We start from the raw sequence: 27,940 nt of genomic DNA on the forward strand, positions 1-27,940 counted from the left end.
GGTGCTGTGTGTTTGTATTTGTTTTAATATTTATGAAATTTATGTTGACTTGGTGTAAATTGGTTAGTTTTCGTAGTACTTAATATTCACGCAAATATTTTTTAATAGTTTCAGAATTTATATTTATTTTTTCGTTCTTGTTTTTGATATTTGGAATAAAAATATTTACCTAAATAGTTTCTTAATTTTATTTCGCTACTATAATATTATACATAAACTAATTAATTAAAAAAAATAAATATCAAGACTTGATATATATCGGATATATATCAAGATATATATCCGATATTTGATATTTATATAAATATCATGATATTTGCCAACCTTGGTCTAGCGTAACCTTTGACAGTCGAGTTTTGCACAAAGAAATTATCCCCTCTCTGCGTCTGTCTAATCAGTACGTCATCGTCTATTATTTGGTGCAGTTCCAATGAAACAATTGTTTTTATTGTAGTGACTCAATAAATTTAGTTAATAAATGATTTTAAGAGAACCGAGACCAATTTAAATCATGTTTAATGACTTATCATAAACATAGTTGATATTATATCTTTAAATCAAAATGTAGCCAGAATTCGCTGGAAAATTGGTGAAAAATTAGAGCCAGTCCTATTCTTAGTTTATTCAATAAACTGACAATTAATTCAAGGCCAAAAAATGTACATTTCTTTGACCGTGTAAAAAGGCCATTATATTTTTTATGCCGCAGTTCACCAAAAGAAACGACCGTATTGTCTGTCTGCACTGGTCAAACTTGCAATCTTTGTACCGTACGTGACCCCTAGAGCACGATCAATACAGAAAAACAACCCCAAACTGCCACCAGCAATGCCACGGCAAACCACCCAAAGTCTACCCTGTCTGGGACACCCACATCCGTATCGGATAATCTGGCTGGGGCAATGACGTATTTTTAGTCGCTCCTTCAGATGTTCGAACCCCTTCTTGAATAGCTCATTAATTACGGTCCTTCCGACGAGTCGCGACAAGAATAGTTTGTAGTTCCCTACCGTTTGACATTTTAACGCTGCCGGGAAATCGATGGGCGATCGCGTCGTGCTGCTTTTAGACTGCGTGTGCGTCACGATGATATTACGTAAAAGGAAAAGATTAGACTTGAAGAAGACGCACGCACGTCTCGACTTCACCGGGTTCGATATTTTATGAACTTCTCGTTTGTACAACTTTGACATATAACAATTTTAATAGTTTCGTTCTGTTTGCCATCGCCAGTTTGGATCATCAACGTATTTGTAGCATCAATATTGCGAAGAAAATCGCCCTTTAACAATTTTTTTACCGATAATGGCACATTTTCCCATACATGAAACTGTTATTTTCTATTTTTCTCGTTTTAAACACCACCAAACTACAAATTATTCTGATGTAAGCCAGTTACAACATTTCTAAAATAGCAGACACACTATTCTAATTTCTTGTGACGTAGAAAATATTAAAATCTCCCCTTGAATCAATTAAAATTTGTAAGGAATTTATGTGATTGGAACTCGGTTCGAAACCTATTACAAACACGAAAACTGACGTTGATTGTAGGAAAGTTAAACACAAATTTAATTGAGAAACTTTGAAATTTGCAAGATAAAGACAAACATAGAGCAATGTTCTGATAGAAAATCATTTTCTGGAAACTATGCATACTTAGGTTGAAAATATTAATAAAAGTGTAAGTGATAAGTGTTATAATCTCTATACAAGCCAACCTTACACAAAATTAGATTATATTGACATCTATTATAATTATTGCAGACAATTAAGGAGGTATTAAAGATTACTCGGTACAGGTAACAATAACAACATAACCCCCCGTCACGGAACAATCGTTATCATATCACACTTGGTACAATTTCCTTAATCCGGTAATTACCTTTTTACTGCTTTAACGTGAAGTGGCCCGTCGTATCTGTCCCGGTAATCATCCAAACCATTTTTCATGTCGTAACAAACCTTTTAGGTCTGTTGTGGTTTTATCAATAGACAGTTCCATCCATCCCATGAATGGCAGAGTGTAGAACTTGACATTCTAAGTTTGAGCTCGAGAATTTAAGAGAATGAGTGTTTGTTTGTTTGATCGGGAATAGAAAGTTGAGGTTCGAAATTAGTCGCGAAGTGATTGGATATGACATTCCTGGTAGGTAAGTGGAAAAACATATCTTCGTTTAGCAGCCAAATGTATTTTGGTGATCGAAAGATATGGGCATGTTATGTTTCTGATTTAATCAGTATAGTGCTATCTGCAGATTTGTCCCTACTAGCCGGTTGAATTAGAGTTTGAACTTAAAAAAATAAAGAATGATAAATATAGAATGATACTATCAAAAAAGTAACTAGAAAGAAGTGACACTAAGTTGGAAAATTGCAAATATGTTGCAAAATTACGTGTGTTTTCACTATTTTTACTGCCCATGAAATTCTAGACGACGTATCGGAAAATTGGTTATTTTATATTGTAGGCAATTAGATTACCTACAATTTAAGGTACCTGAAGTCACTTTTCATCTATTAGTTAACTGTAAAATAAAAGTCGAACACGGAAAAATCAGTTTTCCAAAATTATTGCATAAAAACTATGGATCTTGATGAAAGCTATGGAAAAGACACGCTCCAACGATCAACATGTCTACCAAAGGCCGATTTATTGATCGTGAAATTGTTGCTCGCGGTATTTGTTAATTAATTTCGACGTTTTTTTTTGCAACTAATTGTTTAATTACTAAACGTTAATTTTAGAATTTAATATAATAGATATGGGTTCTAATTGATCCAAAGAAACGTATCGAAAAAGAAAATTTTCAAAAAAGTTGAAATTAAATTGCTCTTTACAACTAACGAAGTAGGATGCGCAAAACAGCGTTATAAATAAATTTTCTCAGGGTCAGGCAAAAGCCGCTCGGCAATTCGCTCTTTTTTCATGCATATAGAGTTTTACATTGATAATAAATGCGTTAATATCAGCCTGTATAAATTATGACTTTATTGTTGTTAATTCTCGAACGATAACAGCATTTTCTCACGAATATTCCCCGAATGGATTTAATTCACTATGTACCTGATACGATATCAATTTATTGATAGATAAATTAAGTGTTTCAGAATTGTTAATTATTATAAAAATACTATACAATATTTTATTATTTGATTTTGTCTTCATTTTGTCTACAGGTAGATTTTGCATTGTGCTTCTTATTTATTTATTATTCAAATAGGCTTATCATCGACTGAGATCGCGTATAATGACATCAGGATGATGGATCGGCGATGCAAATCAACACTTGTCCCATCGATTCGCCTAGTACAGTGCAAACAATAATTTATTTTCATAATGATCCGAACGACTGTTTACTGTCGAATCCGTTCGAGCACTTGCTTTCCGATCTGATTACTTTTTATGAAGTCCACAATGATAAGTATTATAAACAAACTTGTTGATTTTGTCAGATTAACGTAGATTAATTCTTAAGACGGATTAAGTAATTAGAATTTAATGGTAAACTTGAAAATTATTTCTAGTTATTAGCCCTCATCTTTGTACAACGTTTAGAAGAAAATGTTCAAATTAACCCAATCTGTGCTGTTTTGAGGTCATTTTTTTAAAGTAACTTTTAATGAATCCGTAACATTTGACCTACCACTCCCGTTTTGCGTTTCGAGACGTCACGTTTTTGTAGCCCCAGCTTTCTGTGACACTTACTTTTTACAAGTCATCGAATTTGAATATCTCGCAATGTGATTACTAAGTTTCGCCACAACGCCAAAGGCCTTACCCAAAAGAAACTACAACCTCTCGGTCGTACTCCTAAAATCAAATAAATGTGTCACTTATCGGGAGAAAGCGTCTTCCACTCGCCGCGAAAATTACAAAACAGACGAAATCCACTTAGGCGTTTGGCAAATAGCCTTTTAGGACCTTATTATTGTAAAGATGTTGCGCCGCATTGTTGTTGAAATAAAATGTATACGTACTTGCATTCGCTTTGTAAAAATAACAACGTAGCAGGATGTGGTTATAATGCACTATGCAGTAAAACTTTGTACTTGATTAATTCTCATTATTTTCACGTTGGAAATACGAGGAAGAACGCTAGAAAAATTGAATCGTTAACTACGTTTCCTAGTAAATTAAATATGCACTCGTACTATCGTGTAGTGGTTACGCAAACTGTTCATAAGGTTTTCAAGCCATAATATTCATTAAAGAAAGGTGACTTAAGCGTAGGATCCATACAGGGTGTCTGTGTACATAGAGCCACCACAGTTTTTTACGATCAAAATAAACAGATAGATAAACTTACCTCTAATTAAACTGGAAGAAGAATTGCTGGAAACGATGGGAGAAAACCAGTGCAGATTAGTAGAGAAACATAGTCTACATTTCCCAAAAATTTTCACCCAGTTCAATAACTCCTACTGCCCGTCTTCAATTCTCGCAGATCGTCAGTCAGTATAGAGCTGGAAATATGAACCTCCGTAAGAAAATTATTTTGACGACAAATCGTGTTTTACTAAACGTAAGATAATGAATCTCCACAATCAGCATTTACGCGGTGAAAATCCTGTCGTTATGGAAAGACATTTTCAGCATAAATTTTTAGTGTAAACATGTGGATTGGTTTCATCAGTAACTTTATGCTTGGTCTCGATGGTAAAATACTCTACCGAAATTCTTTGTTAATCTAACGGTTCATCTACGTAATCACAAGTATCGTCTATAAAAATGTTTAGAAGAGGGAAAATTTGTAAGAACTTTGTCACCCTCAAGAAAAAAATAGAAGGTATAGTATGACCCCCGACAAAATTATTATGAGATAAGTTCAAGGGGGGGGGGATTTATTACATCATCACAGGGTGTTTTCAAAAGAATTATGGACCAAATTTGACTTTGTCATGATCGACAATAAAATAATTAATTGTACTATATTTCATTATAACAAAAATCCACTTTCAAAAATGTCGAATACACTAAAAAAAGAAAACATTAAATCAACAGTACATTTATCTGCACATATGTATTTCTATTCAAATATAAGCTTGAGTTAAGCAATTTTTCTTATGTTAAGACTTATTTACTTCAAGATTTATAATAAGATTATAATAAATGTATATACAGAGTGTTGTAAAATGTTGTTCAGAGAATTCTAGAGCAGATTCTACATCGAAAAACACGAAAAAAATCCTAGGTATATCCGCAAATGCTTCGTTTTCGAAATAGAGGATGTCAAAAAAAAAAGAAAAACTATATTATTGATAATTTCTAAATTAAATTTGGGTATTTATTTCTCCATAGTGACAGCCCATGTTATTTTTCAGGGACAGTCACCAACTAAGTTTTAGCATGATTTTAAAAAATCTTCAATAGCTCGAAAGCCGCTCGCTAAATGACAAATGTGCAAACGGGCTATTTTGCTCTAAAATAAAGTAAAAAAACCAGTGGCGTAGATTTTCTGGTCCAAAATCAATAGGTACTCCCCCTGATGGGTCTGAGGCGCAATCGATTATACCAAATTATAACCCATGAAAGTATTGACCCATGTTGGGATTATGGGTAGAACTAAAACACTTTTAATAATTAAAAGATATTGTTTATTCACTTATTCAGAGAGCACATCTATTCGGTATCAAATCAGATTACAAACTCAAAGTCTTTCACAAGCCCGGTACTACAATATACCTCCGTATGTTTATAAGCATTTTTTAATTTATGGGCAAAGGGCTCTTGAACCTTCAGCTGATAAATATATAAACACATAAAAAGTAGGCATTAGTATCTAAGGATGGGAATGTTTTTGTTTACGTAACTTGAGTATCTTTCAACAACCCAAATTTAAACGATTTCCAGTGAAAAATTTAGAAATAATTAATAAAAAACATATTTTTTTATTTTTTTTGACACCCTCTATTTCGAAATGGAACCATTTGCGGACCTACGTTTATAGAAGTTTTTTTCGTATTTTTGGTTGTAGAATCTGCTCTAGAATTCTCTGAACAACATTGTGCAACACTCTGTATAGACACAAATAAATACTGTATTTGAATATGGTCCTAAATTGTCTCTCGATATTTTCAGACTTTTTTCCAAAATTGGATAAGGGAGATATACCTCTATAAATGGAGAAGATATAATGTTTTTTATGGTATCTTCAAAGTCCTTTGAGATATTTTATTAATATTTTAAATAAATATGTAGATTAGACTTAATACATAAGAACACTAATTTATGTTTTAAATAAACCGAGAAATGAACTTAACTTAATTATTCGAAAACCACCACCACCGTCGATCTTTTATCTCGCTTCGAACAAACAAAACGGCAACTACAAAAGCATACGCATCATTCAAGGATCATTCGCTATTGAATCAATAATCAGCCTCATTGTTATCATCGGAAGGTTCATTCCTTTCGTTGCTGCGGGTATAAAGTGTCGTTGTTTTACGATCGACTTGTTTATGCGGCGGGTCGAAGGTCCGTGGCCTACTAGTTTTAATGAGACGAGAATTAAGTGCCGAGGTGTCAGTCATTGTCTGGCTCACTAGATGATCGTGATAGATGCTGTTTCGTTTATCTAAAAATGAAATCTAAAAAGACTTTCATTCGCGGCTGCTTCGCTGGGTGATGTGATCTAAGCAGGCGATGTATACGTATGTAAATTTAGCCTCCAATTTAACACTAACACGTGGTAACACAGGAAAAGAAATGTCTTCAGATTTAGCCTGTATTCATCCTTGAATTTTTACTTCCCTAAAAGTAGGGAAATGAAGGCCAATATTTTCATATTAGTATCCAAAACGTGGATATAATACAGATACTAGTTTTTTATAGAATAAATCGCAAAGAATGAATGTTCAGTGGCGTTTCTTGTTGCAGGCAAACCCTGGAGAACGTACTATCGAAGAGCAAGAGCCAAGGCGCTTTCGGTAATGAGACCTCGGAGTCGTTGCCCAAGAAGACGGTCAACATACGACGTTCCCATACCCAAAACGAGATGCCTCGGTCCATAGCCGATCTGAGGGCGAAGCTGCAGGAGCGAGGGGAGTCCGAATGGAGGAAGAGGATACCCCAGAGCAACAACGCCACCGACGAACTTAAGTTGTTGAAGGAGAAAAATAGATACAACGTGAGTAAATTTGTTATCTGATTGCTCAACTTTATCCTGCTGTTATGGTGTGGAGGTAGTTCTATAATAAAGGTATAGTCAAATAACTAGGAATATCTAGGCGGGTAACCTACAAATTTTATCCGCGAAAACTCAGTATTCAACAGCGGAAGTAAAAATAATAGCAATTTGTTATAATATAAACTGGTTTTCGAAACAAACATTTATTTCCCAGTGACGTGACATAATTTATTTCCTCGAATTCAAATTTCAAAAGTATTTACTTTTCGATATCTTCATTCCTTCACATAACTTTTTGAAAAGACCTCTTTCAGTTTTTTAATTGTATTTAGAGAATTGAATTTCCCATCGAAATGGCTTATATAAAAAATGTAAGAGGAAAATTTTACGGAAAAAATCGTTAATAAACAATTTAACAAAAGGCAAAAAATTAGATTTTTAATTTTTTTTTTACTTTTTTGACTATTTTTTTTTAGTAGAAAGTAGACAAAAAAAATGCTTTACAAAAAAAACCAAATGAGATTCCCTTCAAAATGATGCGTTTTCAAAAGTTTTTGGACTAATATTGACATGGCCTATTTAAAAAATTTAAGAGGAAAATTTTATGGAAAAAATCGTTAATAAACAATTTAAAAAAAGGCAAAAAATTAGATTTTTATTTTTTTTTACTTTTGACTATTTTTTTTTAGTAGAAAGTAGGCAAAGCAAAAAAATTGCTTTACAAAAAAACCAAACGAGATTCCCTTCAAAATGATGCGTTTTCAAAAGTTTTTGGACTAATATTGACATGGCCTATTTAAAAAATTTAAGAGGAAAATTTTATGGAAAAAAATCGTTAATAAACAATTTTAAAAAAAGCAGAAAATTATATTTTTTTATTTATTTTTTACTGTTTTGCCTCTAGTTTTTTTGAGTAAAGATTGGTATAGGCATTGCTTCATAGCAAAAAAAATAGATAAAATTTGCATCAAAATAAGAGGTTGTAAAGTATTTTTGGATGAAAATTGACTCATATATGGTCGCTCAAACTTACAATTAGCCAATTTTTCGATTTTCTTCGCGTTTGGCTAAGTTTGAGCGGTCATATATCAGTCAATTTTCATCCAAAAATACTTTACAACCTCTTATTTTGAAGGAAATTGTATCTACTTTTTTGTAGATGAAGCAATGCCTATACCTACCTTTACTCAAAAAAAACTAGAGGCAATTTTCCTTTTAAATTTTTTAAATAAGTCATTTCGATGGGAAATTCAATTCTCTAAATAATTTTTTCTATGAGATAGAGATATTTTGCTTCGTTTTCGAGCTACAATAAAAAAAACTGCAAAGGGTGCATTTTCACCCCTATCTCCAATTTCCACCCTCTAATTTAATAGCACTCCGCGGTTTTTTCATCTAAAATGACCATCTGAACGATTCATGTAATAAAATATCCTGAACGTCCGTTCCTTTTAAAATCTTATAATAAATAGCCTATGAAACAGCTCTGACAACCGAAGTATTGCAGCGCCAGGGTACGCTAGAGGACGACGTCGTGGAAGACCGAGAAGCCGCGCCACACAACGTCATTATCCTCGTAGAAAAAACTGTAAGGATCACCCCTATTCAGCGCCAGATTCGCCCAGGTTTCGAGGCGTTCTCGTTACACGCGATCGAACGTCGACTTTGACCACTTGAAGTTTCAAAATAAAGTTAACAGAAATTTCAACCGACAATCTCGACTAAGATTTAACCAGTTAACCACATTTTAATATTCCCGAAAAAAAAAATACATAAACTGATGATGCAACTTTATTTCTCTTCGTTAAAGGAACTCCAAGGAATACTTTCGTCGAACTGTATAAATATTAATTCACACAAAGTGGGCGATGGTCCGGTCGGTCGGTAAGTTATGGGTGATATTTCGCCCACGCAAACGGAAAATAGTCCTTAAGACAATTCCTTCTCTAATATATTCGACGTTGCCAATAGAAAAAAGTAATTCACTGTAGATCGGACAAATTTCATGAATATTTAAAGGTTTATTGGAAAACAAATAGAGTTATAACACCAGGTTTAACATATACATATGACATAAACTACACTGAATTAATACCTATAGACGTAATTTTGTATCGAATTTATTCGTAGGTAATCCAATAAATAGAAATCGATGTCCGAATATAATATTTAAAGGACAACGAATGGGAATGTATGTGTTAGAAAAATGATATTTATATTCATAGGGTAACGTAATATAGGTGACGTTACATAAAAAAGTCGTTTTTGTGCAGACGGTTAATTGAATCTGTCGAGATGTTGGAAACTGGGGTCAATAGACGCAACGGGACAAAGGCATGGGAAATACGAAAATAATTAAAGGAAAAAATTGCCCGTGACGTTTCCGAGCGTTTGAAATTAATATATAATAATTGTTATTATTTTAAGACAACATGCACTGTAAAAAAATCAGTGTGAGTAAAATTATTGAGTACTTTTTCACTCAATATTGAGCATTTTGATAATTTTACTCATTTGTGATAATATTTGAACTGAAACTGAGTTTCTTCAGTCAAATAAAAAAGTACCCATTAAATAAATTCTGCAAATAAACTCGTATTTGGTGCACTTGTAGCTAAATCGAAGTAAATGATCTATTATCCACCCTATTCTGTGGTTGTCGTGCGTTGTCTTTGTCTATTCCCATCGTCCCTATTAAGTTATCTCGTATGACGTGTAGTACTTCACAAGTGTTCGTTAATCCGGTTATTTTAGTGAAAATTTTGTTTAAATGCAGTGGTTTGATTACAATAATTGAAAACAATAATATATTGAGTCTCGATTAATATTTGGTTAAATAAACGTATAGTTAAATTGTTACCTATACTTACTTACGTATCTGTAAGGTACAATATAGGTTATGGGAATCTATTTGTTCTACCAGCTAACCAATTCCTTTAATGGAGACCTAAAATATTATCTCCAAAACAGATCTGTGTAGAATCCACTTTGGCAGTTTAGTAGTTTATGACTTTAATACAAACATATTTAAAATTAAAATTTAAAGAAAATATAAATTGGTGCAAATTCACTGCAGATATTAATGAAATGGTCAAAAGAATTTCCGACATTTTTCCGTGATTTTTGACAGACTGTATTTAGTTGAAAAATGATCGTAACGGGAATTAAAAAAAAGCATTTTGAAGCTCTAAGGTTCTAGTTTTTAGATCTTTCGGTAGAATTTTTTTAGGAGCTACGGTTATCATGCAATTCTAAGAAATAGCGCGACAAAAAAAAATTGCAAATTTTTTTTTCCCGTCTTTGGAAAAAAATCAATTTCCTTTTTCAAATTTCGATACGACCATTTTTCATCGAAATATCCGACTTTTAATGGAAAATGATAATTATGATTAAAATGGGGAAAAAAATTTTTTTAGGTTTTCTCACATTTTTAACGCAAATAACGTTTAAATTGATGAAAAAAAAAAATAAATAAATAAAATTTTTTTTCAGAGAAGAAAAAGGGTAGTTTTGAAAAATAACTTGTTNAATGTAATATTCTTTGCCTACTTCTACTAAAATAAAAAATTAGTCAAAAAAGTGAAAACAATAAAAAAAATTTTTGTTTTGTTTATTAACGATTTTTTGCATAAAATTTTTCGTTTTAATTTTTTAAATAAGCCAGTTTGATGGGAAATACAATTCTCTACAAAATGTTTCCTATGAACTATACCGAAATTATGCTTCGTTTTCGTGCTATATTTAATAAAACTGCAAAAGTGCATTTTCACCCCTATCTTCAATTTCAACCCTCTAATTTAATAGCACCCCACGGTATTTTCATTTCGTCTCATGATGATTTCTTTGCCTGTGGTGTAAAATTTAACAAGAAGACACAATATTTGACTACTATTGTTTGTCTTTAGCTAGAAATAACAGAAACAAAACAGTGGTTTAGTTTTGAATATTCAATTGAACTTTTTTGTAGGAGATACAAAAACAGAGGATTCGAAAAATCCCAGGGCTCGTTTAGTTTCCCATGACCTTATTTGATTTTAGTAGTCCCCTTGTCTATTTACTGTTATACTTAGAAAAAATGATATGAAACATTTTATTTCCGATTGTAAAGCAATAGTTGGACAAACAACAACAGAACGTTGGGTTTGGCAGATACAAAATTAGAACACCACTGAACATTTTTACTTATTTGGATAGAAATGGCTCTTATTATCAAAAACAGGATTATTTTTTTCTAAGTACTATTAAAATGACAATGATAAAAGTAAAGAAGATAAGGGGATATAATACTGCGAGAATATCCCCTTACAATACCTGTTAAAACAACACATTATGCTGATTCCGTGAAATAAGAAATATACACGACATGCAACAGCAATGAAAATTATTACCATTCATTTTATGTCGCGTGAATGACATCATCATACGCTGTGCGTTATAAGTCAATCGATATTTACTATTTATTTGTCAATAAACACACTACTCGCGGTTTGACATTCAAAATAGATGTCGGTTCGAGTTCCCGAGCCTATTCCTACAAAGCTCACTGTTTGATATTCGAATTCGTGGTTGCACACTTGTGTAAATATTTGTTCTTATTCGAATGTGAGGATTGGGGCATAAGTGGTTAGGTCGTAAAAGTTAACTGGTTTCCTTCACTCCCTCGCTATTTAAGGATGCTTTGACTTTTTGAACTTGCGTCATTAGTGAATGAAGATGTCTTGTGAAACACGCCTTAAAGGAAAATAAACCAGAATGCCATATAAAGAAACATAGGACGAAAGAGAGGCAAAAAATATTTTAGTAGTATCTCAGTAAAATTTAAAACACATTTTATTGTTTATAAATTAGTTTAGAACAACATTAATACACAATTTTCGTACCTACTTCGGTTTTTTTGTCAATTTGTAGGCCAGGAAATATAAAGTTGGACGCGACTTTTTGTTTCGGCAAGCTGAATTTATCACTATAGATGCTAAATATTATGTACAATAACATATTAGTTTCCACAGTCATAAAAATGGGGGGAAGATTGTTTACAGGGTGGTTAATTGTATAATTTTTACGTTAATTCACGTTTTTCGCTTATGACTTTTTTCCGTTCATTTCCACGAGAAAAAAGTAAAGTACTTTTTTTTTCGTCTTCAAAAGACTAGTCCTCGAGCGTCAAAAAATATTGATTAGGTCAAAAATTATAAACAGAAGTTTATTTTTGACGTTTGAATTAAACATTTATAAACTGCGTTATTATTACCAGAGCGTTTTGGCATCGCATTCTCTCATTCCTTATCACTGTCAAATAACTCACACGAAATCTAGAATCGGTAAGTTGAATAGTTTACAAGTTAAGACCAAACAAATTAACTAATTATTAGTCTGGACGATCCCGAGCATCTTTCACAATCGCACTGATTTTCGTCGAAATGATAATTTCCCAGCTCTTTTTCCTGGCCTATTGTAGATACTGGCGACGACGGTAAGTAGCAACGTAAAAGGAGAATAAAACTTGATAAAGTATTTAAGTGTTACTGTGAATAAGAATAGAAACCAGTACTGATGGTTTTTATCAGTAAGCGGAATGCTAGAAAACATCGCCACCGCATTTCATTGCGTCTTAAAAGCAAAAGAGCGAATTGATCCTACCGTGTTTCCAGCACGAGAAAATAAATTCCGCAATTAGTCGATCCTCCCGACTCAACATGAAGTAATTACTACGGAAAAAAATCCTCGCGATGAAAATCCCTCATCTTAATTCGCCCGTTTACAGCCGCCTAGACTCGATTAAACTCAATCCGCTCTCTTTTTGTGCCATTGTCGATGCTAACGGAAACGGTCGATTAACATCTAAATAAACACATGTAACCGAAAGCTTCAAAGACGACGCCTTACACGGAAAATCGTCCTCCGCTACTTTCGAGGCATGTCCGACTGATATGGCTGTCATAATAGTAGGTAACCCGGAGAAAAGAGGGCTACGACTAATGAATACTAATGACGGCGTTAATTCGAGTGACACGGATGGGTTTAGTAGATTTCACAAGCGCAATGTCTTATTATAAAGTAGTCTTCAAACCTAGTCCGAATGTAAATGTTCCATCCTCGATGGAAAACAAAAAACGCAAGCTAATTTTTTTTTGGGATACCGTCAGTACAACTCACATAAACTACACTAATAAAAATGTATATCCCTAGATCTGAGCGAGGTCCGGAACATTTTCAAAATTGCAAAAATGTTTAAAAAATTTAAAAAATACCTATTTTATCTGAGTTTTTTTACTTATGAGGAGTATAAATGCAAAACTCACATTATCCACTTATTAAAATTTTACAGGAAGAAGGAATAACTGATTTCTCACTTTTCGAGTAACATAAGGCTTTGAATTTTTTTTGTACTTATATTAGAACTTTAAATTTTCTTCTTAATTGGTGAAATGACAGCACAACAATATTTGACTCCAAGAAAGTGAATTAAAGTTTGGATAATGTGAGTTTTGAAACAATTCACAGATTCCACAATTTAAAATAAATACGAAATTGTGAGTTTTTTACTATTTTTAAATTTTAAAATGGTGTAGTTCAACAGGATGAACAAGATAGCGCCACTAACTCTATTTCGAAAAATTATATCTTGGAACCTATTTTGGAAGAATATTGAAAAGGAAAAAAGTTTTAGAATTTAATTTTGCACAATATACTCTAAGTTAAAAACGTTTAAATTTATTACCGATGTTGCAAAATAGCAATAATTGATGAAAAAAAGGCAAAATAATCAAGTTTTTTGGATAATTTTTTAAAACTATTTTAATTGCCCCGAGGGCATTCTAATTTTGGTAAAAAAAAACTTTAGAGTATAATTCGAATTTTCAAAATGTTGCACAGCCTCAAAAAAGCATCTAAATACTTGAAAATTTTTTCACATAGAAAAAACCTATTTACTTACTGCTATACTTAGAAAAAATGGTATGGAACATTTTATTTCCGATTGTAAAGCAATAGTTGGAAAAACAACAACAGAACGTTGCATTTTGCAGATACAAAATTAGAACACCACCGAACATTTTTACTTATTTGGATAGAAATTGCTCTTATTTTCAAAAACAGGATGTTTTTCTAAGTACTATTAAAATGACAATGATAAAAGTAAAGAAGATAAGGGGATATAATACTGCGAGAATATCCCCTTACAATACCTTTCAAATGGTTTTTGAAAAATTGAAGTCGGTCGGTTAGGACGTCTACAGTAAATTTTTAAAGTTAACACTTTTTTTTTATTTTTAAACAATTAGATTACATTTATCAATTTGAAATTCAAAAAATTGTTTTCAAACATTTATTTTGCGAAAACTATCCAACCGATTTTAATGAAATTTGGCGAGTCGTTTTATTATACTCTAAACTTTTTTTACCAAAATTAGAATACCCTCGGAGCAATTAAAATATTTTAAAAAAATTATTCAAAAAACTTATTATTATTTTGCCTTTTTTCATCAATTATTGCTATTTTGCAACATCGGTAATAAATTTAAACATTTTTAACTTGCAGTATATTGTGCAAAATTCAATTCTAAAACTTTTTTTCATCTTCAATATTCTTCCAAAATGCCTAGGTTCCAAGATATAAGTAGAAAATTCAGATAAAATAGGTATTTTTTAAAATTGTTTAAACATTTTTGAAATTTTGAAAATGTTCCGGACTTCGCCCAGATCTTGGGATCTACACGTTTATTATGTGAGTTGTACTGATTCAGTACTACTGAAGGTAATCCAGAAAAAAATAGTTTGCCCCCTCGTACATCCACCTCAAAACAGATCCGCCCTGGTCTAGTTAGGTGCAAATGTTTTTACACAGCGGTTTTTATACATGCTTTTTATTTTTACTCGCAAAGTACGTACATTTGCAACTGTATTTTGTTTCAAAAAATCATAGTTTGTTTTATAGTAATCGAAAATGAATTTATTGGCCTATGATTTATAATCAAGTATCAAATTACAACATCCAATGTGACATATTAGAAAATTTTCACTTAATGTAAAAAAATTATCATTTACTTACACGCACAAACAATGATTTCTGCCAAATATACTCGTATTTCTCAGTTCTGTCAGGACCTCTTCTAGATAATTGCACTTCACTCGGTCTGTTTCTAGCACTTACTTTATCTACGAATACCTACGTAACACTATTATTAATAAACATTTGAAGGATCAAAAAACGTACAACAGTCAAAACACGGAGACCTCTAGATTTTTTCTATTCAAGAAACAAGTTATTTTCGTCTGCCTGTCAATTAGTCGTACCACAGGATTCTTAAATATAAGCTCGAATAAATTAATGGCACACAATCAAAATAAATTATCTTACTATGATAACCTATGTAGGGTATTGCACAGGCATTGGCAAAACAAACATGGGTCACTGAACTAGTTTATTGGGATAGATCAGCACCGCGTGAGTCATTCGTCAGTGGCCCAACAGGTAAAGAGATGCATTGTTGCCACAGTGACAAAGCTTGAGCCGTGTTACGTATTTTCCTTTCGCCTACACTAGTTGTAATTGTAAAGTGTAGTGAGAATTGTAGTTATAAGAAAAATACCTATTATTTCCCTTTATTTCTAGTAACTGTCGAAAAGTGCTTAGGATGGTTACAAATAATTAGTTTTTTTAACCGTTTTTTTATATAATAACATGAGTAGCAGTTTTTTAAATATATATTTACGTTTTTTAAAGTTAAAATGTAACGTACTTTTTATGGAATATAAAAATAATTGTATACTTTGTTAAAATATAAATTTTATCATAAATAGAATACAGTGGGTAGTGTAGCAGCATCGAACACCTTGCAAATAATGCGGAAGACCTTGTCCTAATAGTCTCTATCACATTGTTGTATCCACCGGAAGTAGCTATCTGTTTTCCGTGTTGCCTTTGCATTTGCGGAAATAGAAGTGAATAGCGATTTAAAACATTTTAAAATTTGATTGTTTCACCAAAAGCAGCTTCTAATCTGCCTAGTCTAGGATCAATAAAGAATACGTCTACTAAATTGCATGTTGTTTAGAACGAAGTTCTGAAGATAATGTCATTTTGTTGTTCTAAATCGGATCACACTCCGTTTACGAAGATTTTATTGATGTGAGTCACAAAACTAATGTGATTTATTGTACCATAAATTTTATTAGAATATTATTTCAACACAAGTACGTATTTGATAGACTAATAACAGCAGTCCTTTACACATAAATTGTAGTCATTTGTCATTGAAATGGATTCTGTGAAAGTTGTTGGGATTTTTCACAGCTACAACTAGCGCGTGAATTTTAACAAGACATTAAAGAGAATTTACATTTTACATTTCTTCCGTTGATAAATCACTTCTTATTTTTCTGTCGTCTTGTTCTTTACCATTTTGTCAAAAAAATACCTAATGATGTTCTCATTGATAGACCTTTTAACTAAAATCGTGCAATAAATACTTTTCTTGCACAGGCTCTTATAAAATGTATTTTTTATACCGAAAATTATGTAAAAAACATCACTTCAGTAATAATCATGATTCATTCGATTTGTAACTAGTCATATTCTGCAAAAAACTTAATTACAAACATTTTTTTCCTCTTCCATTTTCACCTAAAATTAACTCTTGAAAAGATACATAATTAAATAGGAAGAAAACTATGACATTTTTCGAATTTTTTGAACATATTGTGCCGCCATAAGTTAAGCCCATGTTTTTTTTAAGCGCATAGAAAAAGTTTCATTTCTAGTGATATTTGAAAGCCAAAAAGCCAAAAATCTCGTTGGATATACGATTCGATATCGAAATATGGACTTTTTGAAACAGATACCGTCTGGACTATATCTTCTGTTTGGTATCGTGTTTTAAAAACATCCGGTATATTAAGGGCGATTCTAATGGTACACTGGTTACTCAAGGCTCCGTTTACACGAATTTATTTACATCGTTCTTATGACTAATCTGTACAATTATAAAACACAAGTTTTCTTCCTCGCGTTGGTAGCCATATTCTTTCTTGCGAGATTTCTGCAGCCAGCGGCTGTTTTTATCTCAAATAAATTCCACACATTCAAGAGAGCGGTATCTTATCAGGCCTTAGTAATCCCTTATCTCGGAAAAATGCGATGTTCGAAAAGTACTTCCAACTCATGCATAATCGGAATTAGCTCATCTGGCTAACTGCCTATCAATTCGAACTGTTCCGTGCGGTGACTCAGTGGGAGACGTCCAAATGAGGACTCGTTATATCCGCTAATAGACCCAACGAACCATTCCCAACATGTACTTAGTCGTGGCGATCTTGGTCTGGCTCTGGTTGTGTTACTTACTGTGCCGTTTTTCCGAACAGGATGAGCTGTCGGAGAGGTCTCTGCTGGCCTCCAAAAAGGACGAGCTGGACGCCGCCTCCAAGCAGTGGAAGGCCAGGGTGGAAAAGTCCGACGCGGAGAAGTTCTCGGTGGCCGGGAAGATGGGGGAGAAAATTCGGGACGCTGTGCCCACCATCAACATACCGCCCGCGGACAACAGGAAGAGGACGCCGCAGGCAAAGAGGTTCAAGCTGAAGGAAGGTGAGTGCTTTGCGAAGTTTTTGAGTAGGATTTAGTTTTTTCTTCGAAATTATGAGAAACGTAGAGAACACGCAAAATACGACTAATCAGTAAATAAACTAACACTTACGTCACTGTTTTTATCGACGATAAATACTTGGCATTACAATCAATTGATCGAGGCAATTATTATTGATTTGTTACGTCGCGAAAATAAATATGATTCCAATGCACGTCCTTGTGTTAATATAATACTTGTGAATAGCTGAAGTACAGTTATTGTTTAATAAATAGAGGCTACTTCCTATTATAAGTAAATAGGTAATTTAAAACATTTGAGGGGATGATTTGGAAAAAAAATGAAATAACTGAAAAACGAAGATACTTTGTACTAAGACAAAAGTTTTTCTGAACGACCTTAGCGCAAAATGTCATCAATATAGACAAATGCGAAATCTAAACCCGAAACTACTTCATTGATAAATTTTTCAAAGGTTTGTGGCACATTTCTTAAGCCGAATGGCGTTCTAAGAAGCTCAAAAATATTTTCTACGCCAAAATTTAAACATTTAAATTAAAAGGGTAAACACGAATCTTAAAAACTCAGGCCTCAATAATAAAATACCACCGTATTGTTCAATATTGAATGGAGTTAGGAAAAAATCAGAAAAATATAGGAAAACTATTAGGGTAAATATGATGTTTTTTATTTCTCGCAGAAACGTCACTATTGGCGCAATGAGATTACAGTTTCCTCTAAAACGTCTTATAATGAGCTGTTTGTGTGGTAATAATTTGAAAAAATAAATTAACCTGTTTATAAGTAAATCCCAAATTTTAAAGCTTATAGGAATCACCCCCTTAAGTATTTTTGACCAGAAAATATTTGAAAAAAGTTTCATAAATTTATCCGTATACAAATTCTATTAAGAATAAGGACAGCAAAATTTTTTTATTACACATGGCCCCAATGATTTTTTTAAATAAATAGCACACATTGCTATTTTTCGAATGGTTTTTTTAAATAATCTGGTTATATAGATAACCCTTATTAACACGAGCATCACTTAAAATTCCATTATAAAAATCTAGAAAGGATTAGAAATGACTGGTGATAAAACATTGACCAGACTGGTGATTATAATGTACAGTCTACTTAAAAGTTATATTCACAATTGCGGGCATCCTTAATGACAATTGCAGGCTGTATTATTTTACCTACATGTAATAATATTTTTTGTCATATTCGGGCTTTTCAATGCCTTTTACATTTTTAAGCTGACAAAGAAACTTATCATAATTATTTTAAATATTTAAGCTTCTATTAAAAAAGTTGTTCTACTTCATAATTTGATAAAATTTGAGATACTAGGGTCTTAAGTAATACTGATTAACGGCCATGCGAATTGTTCATCTTAAAAAAAATTGTAGGCTGTCCTGGTTCTTAATAGACCTTGTTGGTAATTTCATAAAGAGTTAAAAAAATACTGAAATACTACACAACAAAAACGTTTCATTTTAAAGACAAATTTTCTATTCGGTTATTTTTAGAGGTATCGAAATTAGGATGGAACTTTTTTTTTTGATTTCGAAAACTCTGGACTGGACTAAAGGATGATTAACAAAAATTAATTTTGCTTATATTTATACCCTATATTTAAGAGCTTTGTATCTGATTAGAGATTAAATGATTCAAGTGAAATACATTGCAACAACAATTTATTTTTAAACGATAAAAACTTAAGTAACAGCAAATAAGATTGCCTCGACTGATATTGAAGATAAAACAACTGTGAGAATCGAGTAATAATACACGAATTAGTCTTTTTTTGGTTTCCTAGATTATATAGTAATGTCAGCAACAAAAATTTACAGTAAGTGTAATCAATTAATAAATTCTTTGTTTGTACTAATTAGTAAATATTAAAAATTTGTTTTAATTTGTAAATATACATCAGTTCTCAACTAAGTGAAGAAACCTTTTATTTTTAAACGTAACTTTAATTACATTAAATTAGTAATCTTCGCCATATGTACTACGTTACTAATTAAATATTGTATAAATTAACATTCTGCTCTTAATAATAAGCAGAACAAATAAACTTTTATTACGTGCTTTGTTTTGTTGGCTTTAAATTTGTCATACGCAGGTAAATTCACTTTAAAAGAGTGTATAATCAATCTATTCTCTTCGAGCAAAACGAGGCAAAAGAAATTTTGGAATGTGAATAATGATAGGTACTAAACGCTATCGTTTGGTCGCTGAAGTCACTTTTGCCTCATGTTCTTTAAACGCAGAAAGTGTACAAAGTAATTGCATATCGATACATTTTTTTACAATCTCTCATGTGTTTAAAACAAGTTGTATTTTTTCCACATTCACATAACGCATATTGTTATAGGTTCCGACTCTACACCAACATCACCAGAAAAAAATAACAAATTTGATCTCATCAGAAGCAAATCCGTCACGTATCCCCCAGTCTCCGACCATGACTCTTCCGGTAAGAACGACTTCAATTACGCTTTAATATGCGTCGAAAAACATTTTCATTGATAAAATTCTGCAGGATCTGACAATTCTACGAGAGCCTCAGGCAGGAAGGTGTCGGTTCCGAAACCCGATGATTTCACATTCGAGACGTTCTTCAAGAGCTTAGAAGAGACGAAAAATGTAGAACCGGCGGACTTGTCTCTGGAAGATTTCGATGCGGTCCAGAGGCAGTCGCTTCTAGTCATAAAGAAAAACGTTCAAGTGCAAAGACGCAGGGGAACCACGAGGAACCCGATCAAGGCCCTGGCTTCGAGGACCGACATTACCAACGAGTACACGGAAGTGATCACGGGGGTCGCCGAGAGAGAGAAGAAAAGACTGAATATTGAGAAGTGTAAGTGATCGATTAACCTTTCGCTACTGCAATTTTTGAAATTTAAAGTTAAAACTTTTAAAATAAATGTCACCGCAATAACAAACACACATGTATTTAATTTTGCTCTTTAAATATTAAAAGGATAGCGGAGTTTGTAAAATTAGTGTTTAAAGTAAAAGCAAGTGTCAAAGTACAGAATTGCAACTACTGTGTAAATATTAAAAATCCCTGAAAATCATCAAATTTGGTCAACAAATTGGAACAAGTTCTATTGTCTCTAACTTTTTTTATCAATTTATTGAAAAATTTAGTACACTTTATGTATACCATTTAACTGGGCCAATTTCTTAATCATTTGGTTGGGTAAAAAAATTGGTAAATTGAAAATGGGTTTAACTGACACATAAAATGTGGAAAATTTTTTACCCTCCAAAAATTGGCCAAGAAATTGAAGGTAATAAAACTGGTATTGCCTAATTTTGGTGATTTTTAATCATTTTCATCATTTATTCAGTTTTTCAGTTAAATTCAACAATTCTGAGATTTGTTTTTATTTTTAAAGTGAATGTAATCAATAAATTGGCCAATATATTGTAACCTAACCAAAAACATCAGAGATATAATTTTTTACTAATTTCTTGAACAACTTATTGTGTTAGAAATTGGTAAATGTGAAAACAAGTTTAAATTTATCATTTATCTTTATATAATGAACATTCTTAGTTGTTTTTTTATATTTCAGTAACTATTTGAATGTATGTACATTTTTTTATCGGTTGTTTTCAAATGACTCATAAAGTTATTGTAAAAACAACCATATTCTAATAAAGTAAACAAAAACAAAGCAAATACACACTTATAAAATAAATTTGAACAACCTTCACACTGATAACGTGTAAAATTGTGAGGTAGTTCACCTAAAATATCCCGCAATGACAGCAGGTTGTCTCATCTCCTTCTATCGCATTTCTAACATTATTAATTGCAGGACATAAAAATAAATATGTAATTTTTTTTTAATTTTCAGTGGCCAAACACTCGAACAAAGCGCTAGAAGCTCTAGCCGGCTTGGCGAGTAACGAAGACTTCAAATCCGTCGCCTTAAAGAAATCCACAGGCGTCACGCAACTTCTGCCATGGAAAGACCTGATGTTACTGCAAGTGAAGGGGCGCAGACACATACAGACTCGTCTGGTGGAGCCTGTCGTGAGCAGCATCAACGAGGGCGACAGCTTCATATTAATCACCCCCACGGTCTTATATAATTACATCGGGAGCTACTCCAACGTTATCGAACAGTCTAGAGCTGCGGACATCGCCAATCACATACAAAAGAGCTCCGATATGGGCTGCAAAGTAGAGAAAATCGTAACGATTAGCGGCAAGAGTGGAGCCAATAAACAAACAGAAGCTTTTTGGAAGCTATTGGGGACCGAAGAGGCGCCCGAGGTTGTCGAAGCCGGTCACCCCAGCGAAGACGAGACTTACGAGTCGAACATTCTGAGCACGAACATGATTTACACGTTGGAAGGCGAGGAGTTGGTTCCCCACGAGAAATATTGGGGTGCCATACCAAAAATCGAGATGCTGCAAGAAACAGGCATATTAGTGTTTGATTTTGGTTCCGAGATGTACGTGTGGAGCGGTAAAAATGCGTCTTTGGACAAAAAGAGGCTTGCCCTGAAACTAGCGAAGGAAATGTGGGAAGACGGTTACAATTACACGGAATGCAACATAAGCCCGTTAAATATTGCCTCGAAACTTGGCGCCCGGGAACAGGAAGAATCACCCTTGAAGGGGGACAAACGTCCTGACTGGGCATTGTTCGCGAAAGTAACGCAACATCGGGAGACCGTCTTGTTCAGAGAAAAGTTCCTCGACTGGCCCGACTTCTCCCGTATAATCAGAGTGAAGAGCATCGAGGAAACGAAAGAAGTTAGCGCCTCTTACGACATCCGACCCTGCGACGTCAAAGAAATGCTTAAGGAGAAAGAAAAAGAACCCGACATAGTAATCGACAACGTTCACTTGGGAAGGGGCGACAAGTACTTTGACGAGGAAACTAGAAGACTGTTTGAATATGACACATTAGAGATAAAAGCGTGGCGGATCCTGGAAAACACGCACGAAGAACTCAAAGACAAATCCATAGGGCAGTTCTACGATGGTGACAGTTACATTTACAGCTGGAAGTATCGGCAGACAGTCAAAGGCCGGGAGTTAAACGGGAAACCGTCCAAGCACGCCCAAGTGGGACGGGATCGTTGCGTGTTCTTCTGCTGGCATGGCAGCGACTCTTCCATAAACGAAAAGTGCACGGCCGCGTTTCTAACGGTGGAACTGGACAAACAGAACGCGCCTCAAGTCAGGGTGGTCCAAGGCTCCGAGCCGGCCGCCTTCCTGCGTCTCTTCGACGGTAACATGGTAATACACAAAGGCAAGCGCGACGAGGCGGAAGACACCCAAAAGCCGAGACTCTTCATTGTGAGGGGGGAGGTCGAGAATGAGATATACTTAATGGAGGTGGCTCCGAGCATGAGCTCACTACGGAGTAGATCTTCGTTTGTTATAATCGACACCGAAGAGGAACAGATAACTATTTGGCATGGCAGTAAGTCGTCCGAGCAGAAGCGTAAAGTAATAAAGGACACAGTGCACAAAATTATGAAGAATAAGCCCGCCGAATTGTACCTGGATGAATTCGAGGAGGACTTGAACATAGTGGAGATGGACGAGGGTAGCGAGAGCGAGGATTTCTTCGATATCCTGAGCAACAACAGAGACGTGTACATGTCGCTGTTGGACAGCGAGGAGAATTACGATCATACCCCGAGGCTATTCAGGATGAGCAGCGTTACCGGCACTTTTATCGCGACGGAGATTTTGTGTCCGCACAGGAGCGAACACTCTAGTCCGTACCCGTTCGTACAGTCCGAGCTTTATTCGGCTAGTCAACCAGGTACGTCGATAGAGTAAAATCTCATACAGACACGATATAAATTATTTTTGCAGCACTGTTCCTCATCGATAATCGCCACGAGCTGTGGTTGTGGCAAGGCTGGTGGCCCGAAAAAGAGGACGAGGTGGACCTCAGCGACCAAACGGGATCCGGCGCCGTACGGTGGCAGGCGGAGAGGAAGGCTGCTATGCAAACGGCCGTGAATTATTGGAAGTCGACGCACGAGGAAGACGAACCTGTCGTGGCGTATTTGGTCTGGGCGGGTCTGGAGCCCCTGCAGTTTACAAATTTATTTCCGATGTGGGAAGATAAGGAGGACGTTGCTGAGCTCAACAAAAAGGTAGGTTTCACAGTGCAGTTAATTATTTTTTTAAAACATTGACCTTATTTAATAAAAGAATGCTTTTATATTGAAAATTGATAAACAAGAGAGGGAATAACCCGTTATATTCTTATATGACAGGTAGTATATGTGCAATCGTTTCGCGGCCACAGCATTTCGTCAACATTCACCATAGATTACTATGTTAATAAGGTTTTTCTTTATTTTGAGAGGGTCTATAGTTGTTACGATATCAATTGGAACCGTATAAAAACATTTAACTCATAAACTCTACGGAATCCATAGGCGTCCAGAAAAATTTTGTCCTGTCTCGTTTAGATATACTATATTCCGAGCTATATTCCTATTTAGTTGACGATATTCTTGAATTTTTTGTAAATAATCTTCCCGAAGTGCAACTATACGTCGTGACTCCATAATTACCATACGATTGTCAAGTTTTTTATGTTTAAAACCCCATTGTAATAAAACATGTAAAGTATCTAAAAATTTATAATAATTATAATCAGGATAATCGCTTAATTTATCTCGAATCAAGTTTAAAGTAGGAGCTTTACTTTCTTTGTACATATAAATTGTGCGCTATGCAAAAAATTATTTACGACCTAGTGGACCAATACAGGTTTGCTTTGACGACAGCGCGCCGCCGTCCATTCTACATCAGGCGGACGGCTACCAATACCGGACTCGCCCAATGGCTATTCGAGTATAAATTAGGAGACACATCATGGCTAAAGCATAAGAAGAAATTTCAAGAGAAGTGCAGACGGTCCTGCACTTTAAGATTCACAGGTTCCAATTGATATCGTAACAACTATACCACTAAGTATAAATTGGCTCATGAAATGCGGATGCCCTGTATAAAGACCCGAATCTACAATGTCCTTGTAGCTTATTCTAAATCTTCCTATTTGCAGGAGGGTAAAAAGCCTGGAGACATGTTACCATTAGAAAAGGAGCTGGCTCTTCTTTCAAGAACCACCTACCCGTTGTCCGAACTGTTGCAAAGGCCTCTACCGGAAGGGGTGGATCCTACGCACATAGAGAAATACCTGTCCCCTGAAGATTTCGAGGAACTGCTGTCTATGACGAAAGAAGAATTCGAGAAGCTTCCTTCTTGGAAGAAGACGGCTCTCAAAAAGGAAAAGGGTCTTTTTTGACCACTGCTTAGCCTTCTAATAGAAAAACTGGACTACCTATTTGGTGGATGCTTCGGCCCATCAAAGTCCATCGATTTTATTTAATATATAATATAAACATGATTGTATCTGAGAATTATTTATTATATGTTTTTTTTTTAATTAACGGACAGAAATTATCACACGTATTATTTTATTTCACATATCAAATTTTAAGGGCTTGCAGATATTGGGAATGTTGGAAATGCCTTTTAAAACGTATTTTTATAAAATATACTGTTCTAGAAGCATGAAAATTCGCCTCAGCAGTGCATCGGACAAGGTTTTGTTATTTTTTTTTAAGCTGTTCTCGTCGAAATTGTAACAATTTTTTGTTTCGTTGTTGTACCTTAAAAAACTGCCATTTACAATAGCTTTCCTGAGAAAGGATAGAAGTACTTAAGTTTTTATATAATTTTTGTTAACTTCCATGTCACCCAAATAAAATTAGCGAAATTGATCCTTCACAAAAATGACATTATTTGGATGAGACGAAGGGAAAAATAATAATTACCAGAAATAGCTGCTTCGATGTTCCTTGGAAAACTACGAAGACGTAAACGTTACGAAGGGTTTGCTATATATAAATTTGTTTTTTTTTATATTTTAATAAGGTGAAGTTGTGAATAATGTCTGAGCAAATTTTAACTTGTCATTGTTTTGAAGTTAATAGTTCATCAATGGAAATGCGTAAAGTTCCTCACCCAACATGGATTTTTCACTAATTCTGTATTTATGATCAATGATCAAAAGTATCTTTTTTAAATGATTTTCATTATTACGTTGTTCAATAATTTGAAAATTTGTAAATAAAAAAAATTCACTCTAGTTATTAATGGTGATTTAACCCCATTAGAGCTTCACAGTTTCTTTTCACTATTTTATTTCTTTTATTGCCAATAATAAGTATACCAAATTCGAAAAATAAATCGCATAAAAAAATTGTTTAGATTATATAATTCTGCAACACCCTGTATTTCATGACTGATAAACAGCTCTTCTGCTTTTTTATAACTTAATATTTTACCAGTAATATTAATCTTTCATTTAATTTCAAATTCAAATTTTTTCAAACTTTGGTATTTCTCATCGTCCCACTTCTGATGACGAACTGTTTAGGTTGTAAAACTCTGACCAAATTAAATATATTGTACTGACACATTGACCGCAAACCTCACCTGGGGCGGAACGAAAATTATTCGACGGTAAATTATTATTTTTCGTTAAATAATACATTTTTGTGAAATACGCTTAGTAATATTAATTTTAATGATATATATCTGTGATTAGGCTACGTATTTATGTTGATAATTTGTAATATATGCCGTTAAAGAGTGTAAATAAAAATGGTGCCTTGTAATTTTTGGAATTGAGAGCTCTCGTTTTTGAGTTGCAGAACATTTCTAGTCTTTGTGATCCTCAATGGCACTGATCTATTAGTTTGTTTTGTACAATGTTTCTTTTTTTCATATGTTTTCTAATTTTAATACAGAGTTCTGAATGCCTTACTAATGAGTTTTAGATGATCTTTGTGAATCAAAATGTTGAACGTATCGATTTCAATTTACCCCTTAAATTCGTATAAGGCTTTTCTACCTATACTAAAAGTAAGATCAATTTATAATTATATTGTGTATCTTATGTGTTTTGTACATAACTTTTCAATTAATAAATATTTTCACAAACCAAGACTATGTGTCTTTTAATTTGCCTACATAATTATACGTATTTGTAAAAAAAAATCTATTCGCATCATAAGCTGCGATATTTACACTTTTTATAACATCATCTCATAGCTTAGTACAATTTTCTTCTCAGTTTTAGGAATTAAGGAACAAAATTATTTTGTAATTATAACCTTAAATATATAAATACATATAGATAGAATAGAACTTTACTCACCATGTTTATTTTGATCCAAATCACAGATAAATGATGTAAATAAAACCTCACAAAATTTAAATTCTTGTACTAGAACTCGAAACTTGAAATTATGGAGTTTATACAAGTAGTAAGTAGTGATCACTCCATCATCCGTGTTAAAAAAAGTGAGCCATTTCTTGTGTCATGCTGTCATGTAAAGGCGGCGCTGATGTAATTAAGTAGAGTATAAAAAAGATGCGCGAGCAATTTAAAATGATATAATGTTTATATAACTTTTATTTTTCACTAATTTCTTCACTGGGTCTATGTCTAACGTTGTAAACGCAACTTCATAACTCTACTAAACTAAACTACAGAATTGAATATTCTATTCTGTGATCTGTGACTACTGACTAGGCTCTTCAGTGCATCAGCGTTACAACGGCGACTCCTTAAACTTTACTTTGGGTCATAAAACGGGATCAGAACTTGTATGAGTAAAAAACAACTGAGCATCACAAAATATTTTCATAGAGCGACATGCTCAACCAATCTATACATTTGTGTAGTCTCCATGACATTAATAATGAAACACTTTTAATTATTTTACATTTCCGTAGAGCTGATAAAGTATATACTATATACAACTTAAATAAAACTTCTTAAACTGAAACCGGGTTTATTTTTATTTTTCAATGGTAATAAATTATAAGTATGAACCACATTTAATTCATTATTTCAATGCTTTTCTTCGGTGTCGTCCTCTTCGTCACTTTCAGAAGTAAGTTTATTTTTCGATTCGGGTAGTCGATCTGGCGGAAGGTAACTTGGATTGGTGAATGCCAGGCATGAGTTCTTGTTTGTCATCAATACAGCTGAATACATATGGTCGTGTGCTCCATATGGTTTTAAATTACTTGGTTGCAGGTGGCCGTTCAGATCGATCTCCTTACATACGGACTTAAAGACGTCAAAAGTCGCACCATTTGTGTCTCTTTTTGGCTTGGCAGCCTCAAGTTCATACTTTTCTTGTTTG

The 27,940-nt window shown here is 33.7% G+C and overlaps 1 protein-coding gene across 3 annotated transcripts; it reads left to right on the forward strand.

The window, feature by feature from the left end:
- Window positions 1-2,095: 2,095 nt before the first annotated feature.
- On the forward strand, window positions 2,096-26,732 carry LOC111693197 (supervillin-like). Of its 3 annotated transcripts, none has more exons than XM_023457427.1 (8): window positions 2,096-2,153; window positions 6,881-7,130; window positions 17,493-17,712; window positions 20,094-20,195; window positions 20,262-20,579; window positions 21,589-23,520; window positions 23,574-23,860; window positions 24,781-26,732. In XM_023457427.1, the coding sequence occupies exons 2-8, from the start codon at window positions 6,999-7,001 to the stop codon at window positions 25,021-25,023; spliced, it is 3,234 nt and encodes a 1,077-aa protein (XP_023313195.1). In that variant the 5' UTR covers window positions 2,096-2,153; window positions 6,881-6,998; the 3' UTR covers window positions 25,024-26,732. The 3 variants fall into 3 exon arrangements, with proteins under 3 accessions (XP_023313195.1, XP_023313193.1, XP_023313194.1); XM_023457425.1 differs by lacking the exon at window positions 2,096-2,153 and adding an exon at window positions 6,632-6,654; XM_023457426.1 differs by lacking the exons at window positions 2,096-2,153; window positions 6,881-7,130; window positions 17,493-17,712 and adding an exon at window positions 19,505-19,565.
- The last annotated feature ends 1,208 nt before the right edge of the window (window positions 26,733-27,940 follow it).

Source organism: Anoplophora glabripennis, unplaced genomic scaffold, assembly GCF_000390285.2.
Source record: "Anoplophora glabripennis isolate ALB-LARVAE unplaced genomic scaffold, Agla_2.0 scaffold184, whole genome shotgun sequence".
In the NCBI taxonomy this organism is placed as follows: Eukaryota; Metazoa; Arthropoda; class Insecta; order Coleoptera; family Cerambycidae; genus Anoplophora; species Anoplophora glabripennis.

Coding starts and splice junctions, on each gene's coding strand:
- LOC111693197 (XM_023457425.1), top strand. Junction 20,196..20,261: donor CTCCGACCATGACTCTTCCG/GTAAGAACGACT, acceptor AAAATTCTGCAG/GATCTGACAATTCTACGAGA. Junction 23,521..23,573: donor TTATTCGGCTAGTCAACCAG/GTACGTCGATAG, acceptor TTATTTTTGCAG/CACTGTTCCTCATCGATAAT.